The sequence below is a fragment of the Balaenoptera acutorostrata genome, chromosome 20 (genome assembly GCF_949987535.1).
Source record: "Balaenoptera acutorostrata chromosome 20, mBalAcu1.1, whole genome shotgun sequence".
NCBI classification, from domain to species: Eukaryota; Metazoa; Chordata; class Mammalia; order Artiodactyla; family Balaenopteridae; genus Balaenoptera; species Balaenoptera acutorostrata.
The window spans coordinates 7,371,093-7,390,873 of NC_080083.1; the positions used below are offsets into that span (position 1 = coordinate 7,371,093).

General features: G+C 48.6%; 1 protein-coding gene across 3 annotated transcripts; it reads left to right on the forward strand.

The window, feature by feature from the left end:
* The first annotated feature begins 4,923 nt into the window (after nucleotides 1–4,923).
* DHRS7C (dehydrogenase/reductase 7C) lies at nucleotides 4,924–18,085 on the forward strand. Of its 3 annotated transcripts, none has more exons than XM_007166333.3 (7): nucleotides 4,924–5,055; nucleotides 5,274–5,433; nucleotides 9,502–9,614; nucleotides 11,827–12,040; nucleotides 13,718–13,810; nucleotides 16,687–16,842; nucleotides 17,826–18,085. In XM_007166333.3, the coding sequence occupies exons 2-7, from the start codon at nucleotides 5,280–5,282 to the stop codon at nucleotides 18,032–18,034; spliced, it is 939 nt and encodes a 312-aa protein (XP_007166395.1). In that variant the 5' UTR covers nucleotides 4,924–5,055; nucleotides 5,274–5,279; the 3' UTR covers nucleotides 18,035–18,085. The 3 variants fall into 3 exon arrangements, with proteins under 3 accessions (XP_007166395.1, XP_007166394.1, XP_028024236.1); XM_007166332.3 differs by having other exon boundaries at nucleotides 5,277–5,433; XM_028168435.2 differs by having other exon boundaries at nucleotides 5,277–5,433; nucleotides 11,830–12,040.
* Nucleotides 18,086–19,781: the final 1,696 nt, after the last annotated feature.

The following is a 19,781-nucleotide window of genomic DNA, read 5'->3' on the forward strand; positions in this document are numbered from 1 at the left end:
TTTGGAAGGATAATCAAATGATAAAACAAAATGAGAATGGTTGAATGGAATGACATCTTGTCACAGTTAAGTGGAACAAATGTTTGAATTGGTGTGCTTAAATTAAATTGCCAGGCACTTCTGCTTCTAAAAATAAACATTGCGAAACATGCAAGTCTTGTGTGAAACAGTGGTGTGCTGCATGTTTCCTAACTTGGTCAGTTACAATTTTATATAAATTTATCTTGTATTTTAAACTAACAGGTTATTGAGGCCACAGGTTGTTAGACACATAATTTGGGTTGTTGAAAAAAAAAGGACTGTCATATTCTAACAACCCTAAATGCATCCTAGCTTAGACTCATTTCTCAAAAATGTATTTATGTTTAGTGAATATATCATTTCTGAAAAAAAAACCCTGAATGTTTCAAATAAAATCACTCAATCTGCTTATGCTGAACTGTAACATTTATATTGTCATAGAATAAGGGACAGTTCAACTAACTTCTTCATGTTTGGGGCTCCAGTTGAGTACCTGCCTAATGAATGATGGTCCCATGGAATTTTGTTTTGTTGAATCACGCATATCTGAAGTGATATTAAATGGATTTTTACTGGAATGAGCCCAATGCAGAGAAGCCGTGCTGAGACCCTCTGGAGCAGAAGGGTTTGTACCCAATGACCCCTGCCCTCCACAGTGTACATGTTCTATGATTTGTCACCCCTGGGTGTCTATGGAGGTAAATCCTGTGTCGCTGATGTCTGGGGCGGGGGGAGTCAGTGATCAACTAGACCCCGGGCAGGGCAGGAGGCGCTTGGTTCCCGAAGCTCAGGTCAAAACCGATTCTTTGCTACATTCTCTGAGTTTCCAAGGCCCTCTGCTTCCTTTTATAGATATATTTTTTTAACATCTTTATTGGAGTATAATTGCTTTACAATGGTGTGTTAGTTTCTGCTTTATAACAAAGTGAATCAGCTATACATATACATATATCCCCCTATCTCCTTTTATATTTTTTGTGTTGATTTTATTCAAGTACAACATATATACAGAAAAGTACCCAAACCCTAAGTGTCCAGCTTAAGGAACTTTTAGATAATGAACACACCTGTGTAACCACCCCTCAGTTCAAGGCGTCTCACTTCCATCTATCTTTGCTATTATAAAACAAATTCGGGTGGATTTTAATTCCTCCGTATATTGAAATAATCTGTTTACACGTCTGTTCCCCTCTTATGAATTATAAATTATTTCTTTGCAACATGAACTGTCCTCTGTACATTCCAGCATCTAAAACAATCGTTGGCAGATGGAACCCCCAACACACATATGTGTATATGTATGTGTATACATATACACGTATGTTTATACAAGTATGTGCACACACATTACCTGACTTAGCCCTGGCATCCTTCACCTCTGAATCCTGTCCAGAGTCCTCAGGAATGGGTCTCGATATGCATTAAGGAAAGGCAACAAGGAAAACCAACACAGACTAGGAAAGAATTGTCAGAAAGAAGAGAGAAACCAAAACCATCAGGCGTAGCAATGGAACAGACCCATTCTGGGTGCTGTCCACATGTCACCTCTTATATTCTAACTCTCCACAGCGGTGCAGCGAGGAAGAGAACAGCATTAGTATCCTCATTTCCAGATGACGGCCATGACATTCAGAAGGTTTATGTGTGTGCCTGAGGCTGCACACAAGTCAGAAGCCGAACTGAGGTTCAGACTCAGGGCTGTCCCACTTCAAACCCATCATGCTGCCTTTCTGGAGGCATAGTGGGAGCCAAATTCTTTGCTCCCCTTCTCCCTCCCTAAGCGAGGCTGTCAGAGGGCAGGGCGCTGGGGCAGTTTATGGGGGAGCAAAGGGGTAGTAAACGCTGGGACGAAGCCATGGAGGGAGCCCTCTTCTCTGATTCACAGATGGATTAGGGCGAGTGCAAGCTACACTCGGCTTGAAACTAGATGTTGTTCCAAGTGTGGCTTCTACTTGGAACCGAGGAGACTGAAGAGGCCCCAGAGGTGAAGGCAGGCTGGGACTAGCTCTGATCTAGACTGTGACCTTCACATCCCAGGTTTCCCAGAATGGTCCCTGACCCCGTAAATGCATTCATACTGGTCTTAGTTCTCAATTCTTGGACTAGAAAATACCATTATTTCAGGGTTAGGTGAAGCTTCAGGCATCTTTCTTAAGTGGGGCAGTAAAGTAGACAGGGATTTGGAGCAAGAATCTCTTTGTAGACTAAAGATTGTGTTTGGGCTGGAATATTCCTTGTCTGTGGCAATTAAGTTGAAAGAAAAGGAAACTCCGACCACCCTTAGTGGATATGAGTTTTTGCAGGTACAGCTGAAGCTCCCGTGAGAACTTTGAGTCCAAACTTAATTCTGCTCCAGAGAACCCACGCCCTGTCCTGCCTCTTCCTCATTACCAGGGCCATGGGGCAAAGTTGAAGCTGCCTGACGTTATTCAACGAAGCTCTGAGGACCTTGCAGGCTGGTGGCTTCAAGCACCTTCCGGATTTCGCGAGGCTGTCATCCGAGATCAAGGTGGAGAGAAGGTTGTGCTTTCAAAGTATCAGATGTAGGGAGTTGGGTGGATCATGGGCCACCTTGCAGGGTTGCTCATTACAGAACCACTGACAGTAAGTTTGAAGGAGAACTGAATCCTCATGGTAACCTTCACACTGACATTCCTGTCAATAGCACCAGTGACTCCACATTGCTAATACCCTTGAACAACACAGGGGTTAAGGCTGCCAATTTTCATTTATTTATTTTTGGCTGCACTGGGTCTTCGTTGCTGCGCGCAGGCTTTCTCTAGTTGCAGCGAGCGGGGGCTACTCTTCATTGTGGTGCGCGGGCTTCTCATTGCGGTGGCTTCTCTCGTTGCGGAGCATGGGCTCTAGGTGCACAGGCTCAGTAGTTGTGGCTCACGGGCTCTAGAGCGCAGGCTCAGTAGTTGTGGCGCACGGGCTTAGTTGCTCCGCGGCATGTGGGATCTTCCCGGACCAGGGCTCGAACCCATGTCCCCTGCATTGGCAGGCGGATTCTTAACCACTGCGCCACCAAGGAAGCCCAGGGTTGCCAATTTTCAGTGGAAAATCCCAACATAATTTCAAAGTTGGCTCTCTGTATGCGCGGTTCCACATTCACATATTCAACTAACTTCAGATCATGAAGTACTGCAGTATTTGTTGAAAATAAGTGGACCCACACAGTTCAAACCTGTGTTGTTCAAGGGTCAACCATATATGCTATCAAAAGTTAGAAAGTAGTCACCCTTATGACTGGAAAGAGACACGATGGGGGTTGTCGGCAATCCTTTGTTTCTTGATCTGGGTGCTGGTTACAAGGATGTGCTCAGTTTGAGATCCAGGAAACTCTACACTTAGGATATATACATACTTCTATATGTATATCAGGTGTCATTTAAAAAGTTGGGTGTTTAAAAATGTTCCTGGACATTTTCATTTCCAAGGAAGAAATGCAGTTTCTCTGTCCCCACCTCCAGTGTACTGTTCCTTGCCCAGGCTCCTGGCCCTTACCACACAAAATAGGACATTGTTATGATCTGTCTTCTGGTTTTTGATGGTTTGAGTACTTGAACTGAATTTTGGCTATTTATGTCTCTCCATTTCTTCTTTTGTTTTTTTAATATAGATGATTTACAATATTGCATTAGTTTCAGGTATACAGCACAGTGATTCAGTTGTGGGTTTTTTGTTTGGTTTTTTTTTGCAGGTTCTATTTCATTATAGGTTGTTACAAGATATTGAATATAATTCCCTGTGCTATGCAGTAAATCCCCTTGCTTATCTATTTTATGTATGGTAGTTTGTATCTGTTAATTTCATTCTCCTAATTTGTCCCTCCCCACCCTCCTTTGGTAATCACAAGTTTGTTTTCTAGGATTGTAAATCTGTATTGTATATACATTCATTTGTATTATTTTTAAATTCCACATATAAGCGGTATCATATGGTATGGGTCTTTGTCTGACTTATTTCACTAAGCATAATAATCTCTAGGTCCAGCCATGTTGCTGCAAATGGCAATATTTCTCTCTCTATATATATCACATCTTCTTAAGCCAGTCGCCTGTTAATGGGCACTTGGTTTGTTTCCATGTCTTGGCTATTGTAAATAGTGCTGCTATGAATCTTGGGGTGCATGTATCTTTTCGAACTAGTGTTTTCATTTTTTTCTAGAAATATACCCAGGAGCGGGATTGCTGGATCATATGGCAGCTCTATTTTTAGTTTTTTAAGGAACCTCCGTACTGTTTTCCATAGTAGCTACTATCTCTCTCCATTTCTAATCCTACTGAGTTTCCTTAAGTCATTAAAGTATTTGACATTTGGGATACATTCTTAGTATTCTCAATCACTAAAGGTAACAAGAGTGATCTTCTCAGAGTCTGTTGTTGAGATGCAGTATATTATTCTGTTCTCCCAACAGTCCGGCAAGATGAGAACTGTTGTGCCCATTTTAGAGATAAGGAGGCTAAGGCTCTGGAATGTGGAAGCCCTTGACTGAAGAGGAACAGCTCCAAACTGCTCTTTCCCGTAGTTCACGTCACACTTCCAAGTGTCTCATTCTGCAACAGGCTCCATTCCGTTGAACAGATTTTCTGTTCTTTTCACCCCCAACCGGAAAGGGAAGGCCAGATGGCTCACTGCCACACGGGTCTGAGCTACATGGAAGCCACCTGATAGGAGGGTTATAGGAAGAGAAGGCAAGGGTGTTCGTGCTGAAATTCCCGGTCCCAATCCCTAACGCCCAGCCCCAAACTGCAGAGCAATCTCTAATGGTGAGGCAGCCGGGAGAGCTTTAGAAGGCCTGGCAGGAACTCTGAAATCAGACCCGGCCAGCGTGTGTCCCTGAATATCAGAAGAGACACTATATTTACCCTGAAAGCCCTTTAGTGCACAGAGAGCTATAAATAGCCATTGGGGCCCAAGCAGGTGGCCTTAACACATGGCTTTCCTTCCAAACATGCAGACCCATTTTAATTAAATTTGTAATTAACCTTTGGGAGGGCAGGCCGGATCCCATTTGCTGCTGGAGACACCGTGAGTAATTTTCTCTTCCTTGACCGTCTGGGGATTAGCGTGCCGGCCAGGTGTTCCAGGAAGCAGCCCTCTGGGAGTCGGCACAGAGCCCAGCTCCCTGGACAGCGGGCCCCGGGCCTGGGGCGTGAGCGCAGCCGGCAGCCTCAGGCCTCCCCCTGCCCCGTGTCCCGCTCAGAGCCTCTGTGCGAAGCGGATTCCTTCCTGCCGTTTTCCCCCAGCAGGAGATGGGGGTCCCAGCTGTGCTCATGCTACCCTTGCTGCTCCTGGGAATCAGCGGCCTCCTTTTCATCTACCAGGAGGCGTCCAGGCTGTGGTCCAAGTCAGCCGCGCAGAACAAGGTGGTGGTCATCACCGATGCCATCTCAGGACTGGGCAAGGGTAAGCGAGCTCTGCCCCCTCTCGTGCCCACTCCTGCCCTGGAGGGTGAGAGGCAACAGGGTGGCGTGTGGGTGAGCCCGCTGGGCCGGACGGGGGTGGATCGAGGCTGCGTTCTCTCCCAGCAGCTGTCGTGAACCAGCAAGCGTCTTCTTTCTTGGAGGCTGCAGCTTTCTCGCCTGAGAAATGAGGGGACTGGAGTACCTGGGGTTGCAAACTCACAGTCTAAGGGCCAACATCGGTCTGCAGACATGATTTGTTTTGCCTCCAGGGGGGTTTCTAGAAATTTTGAAATGCAAAGCCCTCAGCTGGGGCAGTGAACTGGTGAAGAGGCCAAACTTGGGGGTGGGGTTGAAGTCTTGGCTCCACCACTAACCATCTGGTGATGCACTGCTCAGCCTTGGGTTTCTCATCTGAAAGCAAGGATACTAATACTTTCTGCCTCATAATGCTGTTGTGATGAATAAACGAATTAATAGATGGAAAGCACTTAGAACAGTGCCTGGAACTAGAGTGGGCACCCCTCAAGTGTTAGCGATGGTGATAATTATGCAGAATGTGCAAAACGTGCAAACACCAGTGTGCCACACACCTCACTAATCCCTATTGTCTCACACTCGGCCTGATTCTCTCAACCACGTCACCTCCTGGCCTTGAAGGCATTTACGTTTGCAACTCCTGAATTAGATGGTCTCAGAGGGCCCTTCTGCTGGTGGCATGTGTGACATAAGAGACAGTAAATGCCCTTAGGTTTTTAAGATTCTCTCTCATCCCTAACAATGGTAGTGCAGCCCCATGTGTCACATAGTTTGGGTATCATTTTTGCTGTCGTTTTTGTTATTTTTAATCAAATGTCGAACCCACCAGCCAAACACTCATTAGGTCACTCAACCAGTATCTGTTGAGTCCTCTACATCCTGAAATGAGCACTGCCCCTTCCAAAGAGGCCCGCTGGTGGGCTGGGCACCCGCTCCCATGGTGCTACCATTACGAGAACATTTGTAACCTCCCATCTGGGAATTCTCTCTGATTCTCCTTCCCCTAGGCATCCCCACAGCAGCCCACCTGCATCCTTCAAGAATGGGTTCCATTTCAGTGGGTGATCGACCTGGGTTCACCACATGAGATGAAAGAGAAAGAGTAAGGCAGTAAAACTAGGTTCTTAGGTGGCCCCTACGTGGGTCCCAGAAGCAGTTCCCAAGGAGGATATCCAACATCACTAGACTCAATACTCACAAGGGACACAAATTCCATCTTCCACAGGGACAAACCAGGCACACACGTTTGCCAGCCAGCCCAGACACAAGACAACAGGGAGTAGTGGGTGCCCCGGGGAAATGGAGCAGAGACACCCACCCAGAGACATGCAGAGTCAGTCTTTGGGGAAGACCGTTCTTCAAGCAGAACACGCCCGTCTAGCATCAGGACAGCTGCCAACCCGAGACCCCTTCATCGCCTTCATTCCCTGGCACCTCGATTGCTCCTTCCTTTTGGCTGGTCCCTAAGGCGCTGGTTTCTGGGTTCCGTGGCTCCTCACAGAAATACACTACCGTTAGTGGCGTATCTGGGTATTTCTCAGTTGGTCCAGGGCACGGACTCTCTTGGTGAATGATCCACGGGTGTGTGAAAGGCATGTGCATTCTGCTGCTTATGAATGAAGTGAATTACAAATGTCGATTAGACCCTGTTGGTTGAGAAGGCTGTTCTACAACTGTCCTGATTTTCTGTCTTACTGGACAGGACTTCTATCTATTGCTGAGAGATGTATATTTGGTTTAGTAGTCTTGTTTATTTATTTTTAAAAGTCTCATTCTATTATAAGCAAACATTGTACAAATCAGGTGCCCAGGAAATATATCTCAGGAGCACAATGGCATTTTCAGAGGAATACGGTCTAGTCTCTGTCATGACTAATGTCCCTGCCCTTTTTCACTGTCTCTTATGGACTCACCCTAGAAAGAAATGCAAAGCAGAAGAAAATAAAGTCCGAGTATTTAGAAGTAACTTGAGAAGCTGGGCATGGGTGACCTTAAATAAATGCTTAGCCAGAACATGCTGCTGACCACAGCGATTCTGGGTTCAAAGTGCTCCGTTTCTCAGGTCCAAGGCAAGAAAAAAGTGAGGGGCACCAAGCGGATGATGTAGGCTACACACAGCCCACAGTACATGCCCAGTCCCACAGAACCTGACTGAACTCAGTGGGTAGCTCTGGACAGCATCAAGGAGCCCAGTTCCAAGCTGTCTCCTAGGGAAACCAGACAGATAGAGACCAGGACTGCTAACCCTCACCCCAAACCCACACAATTCGGCCAAGTCAGGGATGGGGTCACCTTGGACCCACTGTGTCTGCACCACCAGGGAAGCCCCACACAGTTATTTCTTGATTCAAGTTTCCCTTTGTCAGCAGAACTGACCGCAGCTTCCCCCGACCACATCTGTTTCTAGACCTCACTGAGACCTCCCCTCCCTAGAGCCTTCTCCTTTCCTTCTCTATCAGCCCCTCCTGCCTTCACTCCTGCTCCCATCTGGCTTAGACTGAATGGTCCAGCACATCAATTGCTCCCTCTCCAATACCACAATTCCCCTGCCCACAATGCCCACTTATCAAACCCCTGCCAACTGTCCTGTCGAGCTGGCCCCCTTCTCTCCACCAGCTCCAGCTGTTGAGACTTGCAGGAGAAAATCACACAAACATGAGATCACTTAGAGCCATGGCACACAGGATTTCCAGCCTCTAGTGGGCACCCAGTGCTGCCCAACTACCCTTTGGCATCCCCAGGCAGCCCGGGTCACCAGTGCTTGGTGTAAAAATGGGACAGTAATAGCTACTCCCCTGTAGTAGGTGTTTTTGGTGCCCCTCCTAGATTCCTGTACCTGGCCAGTTCATCCATCCCCAGGTCCTATGAGTGTTGGTGGCCATGGCTCATAGACTTGCCCTCTGCCAGTGGACACCTTTTGTACCCACCCCCGGAGGGAGGCAGCACACCATCAGTGACTGGTTGACACATGTGTACAAAAGACAGTCCCCTTGCATCCAGGTGGGACAGCCTTGCAGCTGGGTTTACAGTCCAGAGCCTTCCTTGGGTCCAGCCAAAGCTAGACTTTACCTGAGACAACATCCTTCCCCTTCACCTACGCCATGCCCTTAATCCCTGACAGATTTTCTCTGAAGAGCACTCCCTGAATTAATCCTGGCCACCTGAATCCCTGTCTTAGATTCTGCTTTTAGGGAACCCAACCTGAGAAACTGCTGCATGGGATGACTGTGAGAATTAAATGAGCTAATATATGTAAATCCCTTTCCATAGCTACTCAAGCAAGTAAACTGTCAAAATCTGTTAGCTTTTATTGTTCTTAAATATCATTGTTATTGCCACATAAGAATACTTGTGTATCTACCAACTACTTCCCAGTTAAGAACATTGGGTGAGGGACTTCCCCGGCAGGCCAGCGGTTAAGACTCCACACTTCCACTGTAGGGGGCACAGGTTCGATCCCTGGTTGGGGAACTAAGATCCTGCATGCCGCGCGGTATGGCCAAAAAAAGAAAAAAAAAAAAGAACACTGGGACATTGGGTGAGTCAGAAATTCGTCCAGAGTAAAACTTACTAGACAGCAGGCAGGTTTCCTTTCTTAATAAAAAGAACCCTGGCTGGAGTATCGACCCACAGAGAAAATGTGGAGGAAACTAGTGACATTTGGTCTGCAAAAACATGGCAGCTGTCTCCAATATCTTCAGATTGAGATATGTTTAGAGCTGTGCTTCTGGGGGTCTTGCTTGATGGAGTCATCTTTCTGTCCAGTTTAAGAAAGAATGTCCTAATAATCAGAACTACCCAATGGAGGAGAGGTTATTTCACACCCCTGTGAGATGCTCTTCACAGGAGGCAACCATGCTGAGGCTGGAAACAAGAAGAAATTCCAGAGGCAGCTGAATGCAATGACCTCTAAAGGAACTCATGGCTCTAAGGCTTTTGAATTCTTGGAACCCTTGAATCTGTAAGAAAGAGGGGCTCGCCATCAGTGGTTTCACCCACAGTGTGTCCTGTCCTCCTTCCTTCTTCCCCTCAGAGTGTGCTCGGGTGTTCCACACCGGCGGGGCCAGGCTGGTGCTGTGCGGAAAGAGCTGGGAGAGGCTTCAGAGTCTACACGGTGCCCTGGTCAGCGCGGCTGACCCCAGCAAGGTAAGGCCTTCCGGCAGCCGCCACGGGCAACCCCTGGACACCCTTAGCCTTCGTTGCTTGTTACACGGCAGCTCTTTCGGGGAAATTTGGATGAAATTTTGCTTTGGGGAAATGTAATTTTTTAAAATGTACTTTTAAAATTTTAATTTTATTTATTTTTGGCTGCGTTGGGTCTTCGTTTCTGCACGGGCTTTCTCTAGTTGCGGGGAGCGGGGGCCACTCTTTGTTGCAGTGCACGGTCTTCTCATTGCAGTGGCTTCTCTGGTTGCGGAGCACAGGCTCTAGGCGCGCGGGCTTCAGTAGTTGTGGCGCGTGGGCTCAGTAGTTGTGGCGCAGGGGCTTAGTTGCTCCAAGGCATGTGGGATCTCCCTGGATCAGGGATTGAACCCGTGTCCCCTGCATTGGCAGGTGGATTCTTAACCAGTGCGCCACCAGGGAAGTCCTTGGGAAATGTAATCTTGACACAGGTAAGTCTGCCCACTTGGGGGTTGGCTCATTTTGACCCCTCATCATGCCTCTAGCCTCTGATCCTCCCCACCCCCCACTCTACTTAAGTCAGACTCAAAGAGGATCCAGAAAATATGGTATGTCACAGATATGGGCTCTGTTTATAAATACTCATGGCTGATTTTTTAAATAATACTTCAAATAATATTTCCTTCAAAGAGGGAGTTCCCTGGCAGTCCGGTGGTTAGGACTTGGCGCTTTCACTGCCATGGCCCAGGTTCAATCCCTGGTCAGGGAACTAAGATCCCGCAAGCCAAAAAAAAAAAAAAAAAATTTCCTTCAAAGAAATCAGGGAAGTGAAGTCCCCTTCCATGAAGTTACACAGGAGGTGAACACATTTCAATGCAGCTGGGGTTTTCAAAGCATTTCTGGAGCATTGTTTAAGAAATTGCTTTCAAGGGTTTCCCTGGTGGCGCAGTGGTTAAGAATCCGGCTGCCGATGCAGGGGACACGGGTTCGAGCCCTGGTCCAGGAAGATCCCACATGCCGCGGAGCAACGAATCCCGTGTGCCACAACTACTGAGCCCGCGTGCCACAACTACTGAAGCCCACACGCCTAGAGCCGGTGCTCCGCAACAAGAGAAGCCACCACAATGAGAAGCCCACCCACCACAACAAAGAGTAGCCCCTGCTCGCCATAACTAGAGAAAGCCTGTGCGCAGCAACGAAGACCCAACGCAGCCAAAAATAAATAAATAAGTAAATTTATTTGAAAAAAAGAAAAAGACATTGCCTTCAGAGAGTTCGCTTCAGGATTTTTTTTGTTGTTGTCAATCTTTTCCCTTGATGTTGAATTTGATTTTGGAAATAGCCAAAAATCATTCAGAACTAACTCTGGTACTTGAGGAGATGGAGCAACCAGGATAACAACATACCCCAAGGTATGTTTCTTGGGATCTTATTAGGTATTGGTTATTAAGTAGTAAAAACGAGGTTCTGAAGTCAGTTGTGTGGGAAATACTGAGTTAGGCCAAGCTTGTCTGACTAATTTCTTTACTGCAGGACTTTTCAGAGCCCTTGCTATCCAAATGTGCATTGTGTTATCTCCAAGAAGAACATATAATAGTCTGTATTTCCTAAGCAAATTTGACCAGGGAACCTTTTTTTAAGGCCGTATCTCAGGACTAGTGTTTGTCAAACACCGGGATTGCATTTACCATATGGTAACATCAATTTTTCCATCTGTATCCCTTCTAACCCATGAGAATCTTGACGATATCAAATGTTTAGGGCTGAACACAAATGCCTGGCACATAGATCGTGCTCCAAAAAAATTGTGTTGAGTGTGTGATTTTGGCCAAAAATTAAATGTGGCTACAAAGTACTGGGCAGATTCTCTTGTGGCGTGGAAGCCAGTCTGAAAGCAATTTCCAAAAAGGAGCTCAGAAGTGTTATAAGAAATGACATCACCAGCAGAATCAGTGCATGGCCTCTACTTGGATTTCTCAGGTCTGGCCCCTTGACCAGAAGTTCAGACTTATGACTGCATGTTTGTGTGTTGGGAATGTTGTTGTTGCTCTGGTCCCCAAGGATGCATTTTCTCCATCAGTTTCCTTCCTCCCAGAGTCCTCTCTGCTTCTTCCTCATCATTTGTTTGTAGTCATTCCATGAGCTCTGAGTTTCAAAAGGGGTGACTCTTAGATTGAAGGGTCCCAAGGTCTGTGGGGATGTACCCACATGTGCCTTGACTCTCTCATTGGTCCAGCAGACATTCACCCCAAAGCTGGTCCTCTTGGATCTCTCGGACATCAGCTGTGTCCAGGATGTGGCCAAAGAGGTCCTGGATTGCTATGGCTGCGTGGACATCCTCATCAACAATGCCAGCATGAAGGTGAAGGGGCCTGCCCATAACATTTCTCTGGAACTCGACAAAAAGATCATGGATGCCAATTACTTTGGACCCATCACACTGACCAAAGGTCTCGTGAGTTTGACCTTCCCACTGGCTGCTAGAAAGGGCTCTGTTATATTTCCAGACAGTCACCCAATTCTGGATGGAGCCTCCAGCCCCTCTTTCAGAAAAATCCCTACTTATTTGGTGAAAGCTTTCAGCATCTGACTGTAAATGTTGATGAAAGAAAAGGGATTGTGAAAGTCTCTGACTGGTATATTCCAACCTGCCTCTCCATTAAGCCCCCTCCCCAAGCCCTGCCCTTTTCTCCTCTTTTCTTACTCATATCCATGGCTCCCCTCCAATCCCATTCCACATCTCTGGACCATGGTCTTCATCCCCTGCAAATCTTTTACTATATCGACCTCGTGGTTGATCTGCTCCTAATCAGGACAGTTGGTCCAAGGTCGAAAAAGAGTTTATCTGCAAGAGACCCAGAATACTGTCAATCCCTTTGCAGAAACAGGAAGGCAGGAGGACGTCTCCCTTTTAAAGGTAAAATGGTGGTTCCTGTGTGGAGATTTCTAAGGGTTAAGTTCAAATGCAGATCTGAAGCTGGGGTTAGGGGTGTTGCTAGAGATGACATGGAATAGAACCAAGAGTTGAAGCCCTCCTCTCACCCCAAATAAAGTTTATCGAAGCAGAAGCACAAAAGGGAGAATATAAGCATGGAGAATATCTACATGGAGGGAGTAGTGTGTTTGGCAAAGGCTGAGAAAGCATGGTCTTAGAGCTGCCTTCTCTATGGCCAGAATCTCCATGATAATGGGATTCTGAGAGCTGTGACAGCTGAAGGGAAAGAAGCGCTGGGAGCAGAAAGATGACTCCCCAGAGCTTCTAAGACGATGCCCCGGAGATCACAGTTTCCTCCAGCCCAGTCGCTGTGGACATACCAAGCAGGCCAGCCAAGGTGTGTCCTTCACTCAACCTCTGAGAGCTCAGGTTCCCTGGCACCACAGTGAGGAATGCAAACTTAAGTCTTCTGATATTTTTTGCCATCTCCCTATTCAATCTGTGCTATTATTACTCCATATCTTTTTCTAAATTTCCTCATTGGTAAATTAATTCAATTCAGGAGGAAATCTTTACCATAAATTAAAAACCCCTTTCCCTCTCCATCAATACAAGAAAACCTGAAATCAGAACAAAGTAGTAAGTTCTCCCAAGACAAAGGGCTGAGGTCTTTCCTCTCTTTTTTAAAAAAAGATTAGCACATGCAAGAGAAGTATTAAAGACCCATTGGAACCAACTTTCCTACTGGAAGCAATAGGACAATTGAAAAGGGATTACCTTTCTCACTATTGAAATCAGTGTCACTCCATGCACATGGATGGGTCATTTAAAATCATCCAGGGACTCCCCTGGGGGTCCAGCGGTTAGGACTCTGCACTTCCACTGAAGGGGTCCTGGGTTCGATCCCTGGTCAGGGAACTAAGATCCTGCATGCCACGTGCAGCGAGGCCAAAAAAATTAGATAATAAAATAAAATAAAATAAAATAACCCAGCAATTCCCCAGTTGAGCCCAGCCCACTCTTAGGAAACACTGGATAAGTGGTAACCAGGGTCCATTCCATCTGTGTCCCACTGTAACCTAACTGTCAGGGAGGTAGAGGAGCCCTCCGTAATGAGGGGAAGGGCTCTGCCTGATGTTGCCTGACTCAGTCTCAGATTTGTAACCGTGGTTCTTTGTCCTGTGCTTCCCAGCCCTGCTCCCCAACATGATCTCCCGGAGGACCGGACAAATTGTGTTAGTGAATAACATCCAAGGGAAGCTTGGAATCCCGTTCCGTACAGCCTGTAAGTTGCTAAGACAAACATGTTTCGTCCTATGTTATGTGTCTTATAAGACAAGAGATGTGTGTCTAGGACTAGGCATGGGGTTACACTGGGGAAGAGGGTCCAGAGATGAAAGCATCTGTTGGCTTTTCTTTCATCCCTTCAGCTCCTATTTTTGACCATCTACAGCACACAGGTGGCTATGGGAGATAAAGATAAGCCCTTCCCTCAGCCCCCAGAAGCTCACATCTCACAGGCGGTCAGGACACGTCCTGGCTGGACACGATCAATGCCAGATCAAGGTCACGCTCCTGACATGGGTGCACAGCCCCAGCTCAGATGCCCCCTTCTCTGCAAAGATGCCCCTGGAGAGACAGGAACGATTACAACTGGGAAAGAAAGGAGGGGTGCACATCCCAAAAGGGGAGAGAGATGGAGAGGTTCTGAGGAAGGAGGAAGGAGAAAAGGAAAGGGACACAATTCCAGGGGAGGCGAGAGAGAGAATTCCAAAGGTGAGACTCCTCTAAAAAGTCCAAGGAGGAGAGGGACTTCTCGTTGTATGTTCCTGGGACCCAACTGGGAGAATTCTGGAGACAGTCCCACCTCCCGTGAGGTAGGATGTGGGAGGGTGGCAGAACATGTCTCATACGTTTCCTTATGGCCCAAAGTACCATGCACGAAACCGGAGCTGGGTAAGTAAGTGTCTGGTGGGTAGAAAGGTGAGAGGGAGAGAGGAATGAAGAAAGGGTGGGTGGGGTGGCCTGATGTAGTCTTCTGGGGCCACCACAACAAAATACCACAGGGACTTCCCTGGTGGCACCGTGGTTAAGACTCCCCGCTCCCAATGCAGGGGGCCCGGGTTCAATCCCTGGTCAGGGAACTAGATCCCACATGCATGCCACAACTAAGGGTTCGCATGCCACAACTAAGGAGTCGGTGAGCCGCAACTAAGGAGCCCACCTGCCACAACTAAGACCTGGTGCAACCAAATAAATAAATAGATATTAAAAAAAAAAAAAAGACCAGGTGGCTTAAACAACAGACATGTATTTTCTCACAGCTCTGCAGGCTGGAAGTCCAAGATCAAAGTGTGGGCAGGCTTGATGTTTCCCGAGGCCTCTCTCCTTGGCTTGCTGATGGCCTGCTCCCCGGGTCCTCACATGGTCTTTGTGTGTGGGCACCCCTGCCGTCTCCTGCTCTTCTTATAAGGACACCCGTCCGATTGGATTAGGGCACCACCCTAACAGCCTCATTTTACCTTAATTACCTTTTAAAGGCCCTTATCTCAAAATACAGCCACAATCTGAGATACTGGGGTTAGGACTTCAACATATGAATTTGGGGGCGGGATACAATTCAGCCCATCATACCCCCCTAATAGTGTTTTACTTTCCTTTTCTCATTTGCATTAGTTAGGTTAAGACCTTTATTCCTCCTCCATATAACTGTCTAAATGGGATGGCCCAGCTCAGCGGGCATCACTGTTCCTCACGGTCACTCGGGGGCCCAGAGTCGTGCCAAGTCACAGCTTTGCCATCATTTTCCACGTGGTCAAAGCTAGTTCCCACCCCATGTGGGTTCCTGCTGGCAAGAAGAGGGCGTCGTGCCCATACAGCCCTGCTCACATCCTGTCGTCGAGAAGCCAGTCACATGCTTACCCCCTCGCTGCAAGGGATGCTGGGAATTGCAGTCCGCCTGTGGGCCCAGGATGGGGAGAAGAATAGAGCTGGGTCCGCACAGGGCAGTCTTTGCCACGTACCTCATTCCGTCTCTGCCCCAGCCCATCTAGAACCTCACCACTATTCCTCCTACTCACAAACATACATGTCATTTTCAGCAGGTGGATTACTCTCCACTTGCTCGCTGCCTTCATTCATTCAACAAACAGCAATCGAATGCCTAGAACCAGGTGCTGGGGACACAGACAGCAGTGACATGATACAATGTGGTGCAGGCAACACAACTGGCCCTTTGGCCTCCAACCAACATGGAACCCAATGCACTGGTTTCCTTGGAACCTTTCTTTTTTTTTTTAAATTAATTTATTTATTTTTGGTTGCGTTGGGTCTTCGTTGCTGCCCACAGGCTTTCTCTAGTTGCGGAGAGCGGGGGCTACTCCTGGTTGTGATGCATGGGCTTCTCACTGCGCGGGCTTCAGTAGTTGCGGCTCGTGGGCTCTAGAGCGCAGGCTCAGTAGTTGTGGCGCACGGGCTTAGTTGTTCCGAGGCACGTGGGATCTTCCCGGACCAGGGCTCGAACCCGTGTCCCCTGCATTGGCAGGCGGATTCTCAACCACTGCGCCACCAGGGAAGTCCTAGCTCCTGCATTCTTAACCCTGATGGCCTCAGGACTTTGGAGAAATCACTCTCTCAGGGAACCAGCCTTCCCGGCTGAAATGTTTTATATACATTTTCTCACTTGGATAGGGTGATATTATCCCCAATTTATTTATTTATTTAGCCCATTTTATCGGTTTTTAATTTTACTGAAGTATAGTTGATTTACAACGTTGTGTTAGTTTCTGCTGTACCGAAAAGTGACTCGGTTACACATATACATCCTCTTTTTCATACACTTTTCCATTACGGTTTATCGCAGGATATTGAATATAGTTCCCTGTGTATTATGCCCATTTTAAAGATAAGAAAACTGAGCCTCTTCAGGTAAAAATGAGTCACTTGCCCAAAGTCACACAACGGGCAAGTGGCTAAGTTGGATTCCGTCTCATCTCTGCATCTGTCCACTGCTTCACAAAGGCTCTCTGTCCTCATCTATGAAGCGAGGGGCAGGTGACTTGAGGCCTCTCCCAACGGAGTTTGCAGGGATGTGTGTCCCCAAGGCCCCTCCTGGGAAGCACAGCGGGACCCACGCCCACCCCTCGCTGGTTTTTCTTCCAGACGCCGCCGCCAAGCATGCGGCGCTTGGCTTCTTCGACTGCCTGCGGGCCGAGGTGGAGGAATACGACGTTGTCGTCAGCACCGTGAGCCCCGCTTTCATCCGCTCCGACCACGTTCATCCAGGCCAAGGAAACTGGGAGGCCTCCATCTGGAAATGTGAGCTTTCAGAGCGAAGCCAGAGGGACAGGGGCCGCGGAGGGCTCTGGGGGGGGGGGGGCGGGTCCAGGGGGGCGCTCCTGAAGCATGAGACTGGGGATGGTGGGGCCCCTGCACCCAGCTAACAGTGGGGAGGGACCCCAAAACGTAGGTCCTGAGGCAGCAGGTAGATGGAATCCTAACCTGCAATCAGCAGACCGAAGCCAGGTTGGGCTCCGTCAATCACAGGCTCTGTGACCTTGGCCACTGGGACTGCCCACCTCTGGGCCTGTTTCCCATGTGGAATAGCCAGGATTTGGTCTTCGAGAACTTCCTGTTCCCCTTGCCCTAGAAGGCAGCACAGAGAAACTCAAGAGTCTGGCCCTGACTGCCTGCATGTGAAGTTCGCCTCAGTCACATATTAAGCAACTCCCTTCATCTCTCTGCCTCCGTTTCCCCTTTGGAGAATGAGGGCTGATGGTGATACCTAACTTGTAGACTCATAGGCAAGACTGAAAGTTCCAGCTCCTAGAATCCTGAGTGGTCTGTAAAGGCACCTATGATCAGTATTCTAGAATGCTCTACACAGAACAGCTACCCCCTGCCCGAGGCTCTATCGACATTAGGGAATCAAGATGAATCAAGACTTAGGCAAGAGGTTCCAGGAGGCTCTGGACAAACACAGCTTCGCAACAATTGTAAACAACAGCCCCTTCATACATCCGGCACCTTCCTATCTTCTAAGCTCTTTCTCATCCCCTCCGACGGCTCATAACCATCCTGGGATGTTAACGGGGCAGGAAACTGCGCCTACTTTACAGATGCGGAAGCTGAGGCGCAGCGGGTAAAGTGCCTCCCCAGGGCGCAGGGCCAGCAGACGGCAGGGTTGGTCCCGAGACTGGGACTCCAGAAGCGCACACCCGTCCCCACCTCGGGGGGCGGGGCTCTGGCCACACCCCTCCTCCCGAGGCTGTAAGCCCTGCCCCCGCCTGGGGGCTTTTCAGTCTTTTTCAGGAGGCTGACCTACGGGGTGCACCCCGTGGACGTGGCGGAGGAGGTGATGCGCACGGTGAGACGCAAGAAGCAAGAGGTCTTCCTGGCCAACCCCATCCCCAAGGCCGCCGTGTACATCCGCACCTTCTTCCCTGAGGTTTTTTTTGCCGTGGTGGCCTGTGGGGTGAAGGAGAAACTCAACGTCCCAGAGGAGGGTTAACTGCAGGGGGCCAAAAGGGTCACCCCGCGGGGAATAAAGGATTCACGGGCAGTTGCGGGATCCTCCATTCTCTCAGCACGTGGGGCCCCAAACAGTTCCCCAACCTGCGCACCACCTGTGGGAGGTGTTCACCATCCCAGTGACGATGGCCTGGCGTTCAGCCCAGTCGCCCTGGGCCCCTGGGTGTCTCCCACGTGACTTTCCCAGGACACACTTCCAGAAGCTTCTCGACCCTACAGAGTGACAACCCGGCAGAAAAACAGGAACCATAACGGGTCCAACTCCCAAATACTCGCACTCCCACTGTGGCCATCAGCCTGCCCAGGACCTCAGAAAACCACCTCCATTTTACACAAGGGTGACCTGCCCACTCTGCCCCCAACCACAGAAGCTGAACTTGGCAACTCCTTAGGGCAGCCCTGTGAAACTGAACTTTCTGGAATGATGGAAATAGTCTGTCATCTGCAGTGTCCAGTATGGCAACCACCAGCCACGTATGGCTGTTGAATACCTGAAATGTGGCCTGTGCAACAAAGAAACAGAATTTTCAATTTTATTTAATTTGAACTAATTTAACTTTAAATAGCTGCATGGGGCTAGCGGTTCCCAGCTTGGCAACACAGCAGAGCTGTAATCCTCGGTCCCGGCAGCATATCAGAATCAGCCCTTTCCCTGGACTTAATTGGTCCAAAGAGGAGCCCAGGGACAGCTGCTTAAGGCGCAACAAATCTTGAGAACTTCTGCCCCGGGGGCATCCAGCTCATTCAAGCCTCTTCTTACATTCTCAAAGCAAAATTCATTTAAAACTGCCATCCTTGTTGTTGGTGGGTGTTTCTCTTAGTGTTTCTTAAACAAAACAGTTAATGATTCTTGAAATCTCAGAAAGTGTAGGGTACATTGTTTGCACTAATAATTGTACCTACTGATTCAAACTTTTCTAATATTTACAGATGAAAGAGGGCTCAAATTTCCTCCCTGAACCCAAGCCATTTATGAAATTAACACACACGGTACACGTCTGCATATATATATATATATATATATATATACGTATATCTCCCTGAATTTAAAAAGCAAAATGTCCAGGACCGCGTGCTCACCAGGGAACCCAGGCTACCTCAGGATAAGGCTTCTGGTTGGGACGCATCACCAGGACTTAGGAGGGCAGCTGAGCCAGGGCAGGCCTAGGGCCGGCGAGATGACCTTCTGTGTTACTACTGCTGTTGGGTGTTGGGACGCTGGAGGTGCTTAGGCCAGAATGATGGAGGGTCGGGAGGGGCTGGGAGGTGGGGGACGGACAACAGCATCGGGGAAACGACTAAAACGTGATCGGTGGCCAGAGACAGAGACGGAAGCTTTGGGGCAAGAAGGGCTGGAGCCAGGGCCGCAGGCAGCCAGTCCTGGGGTCGCACCAGGGCTGGGCTCCAGGTCTAGCTCCGCCACGCCCCAGCCCCGGGCCTGGGGTCCTGACCCGCTCTCTTTGGGGCTCTGCCTCCTCTCAGGTTGGAGCGGGGCTGAGGGGACCATCCTTCGGTGGTGGGAGTAGGGGTGGACGGGCCGAGAGGGACTGCCTCTGGGAAGCATCCACACGGGCACCAAGCCGAATTCTGGGCAAGCAAAGACTGGAAGACTCCAAGGTGGGGGAAGACCTCAGACCCCTGGGATTCCCCAAAAAAAGCCACGTTGAATGATGGCTCAGGAAGAAGGACCTTCGTGTCAGTGGGTCTGCTCTGCTGTCCCTGCAGCC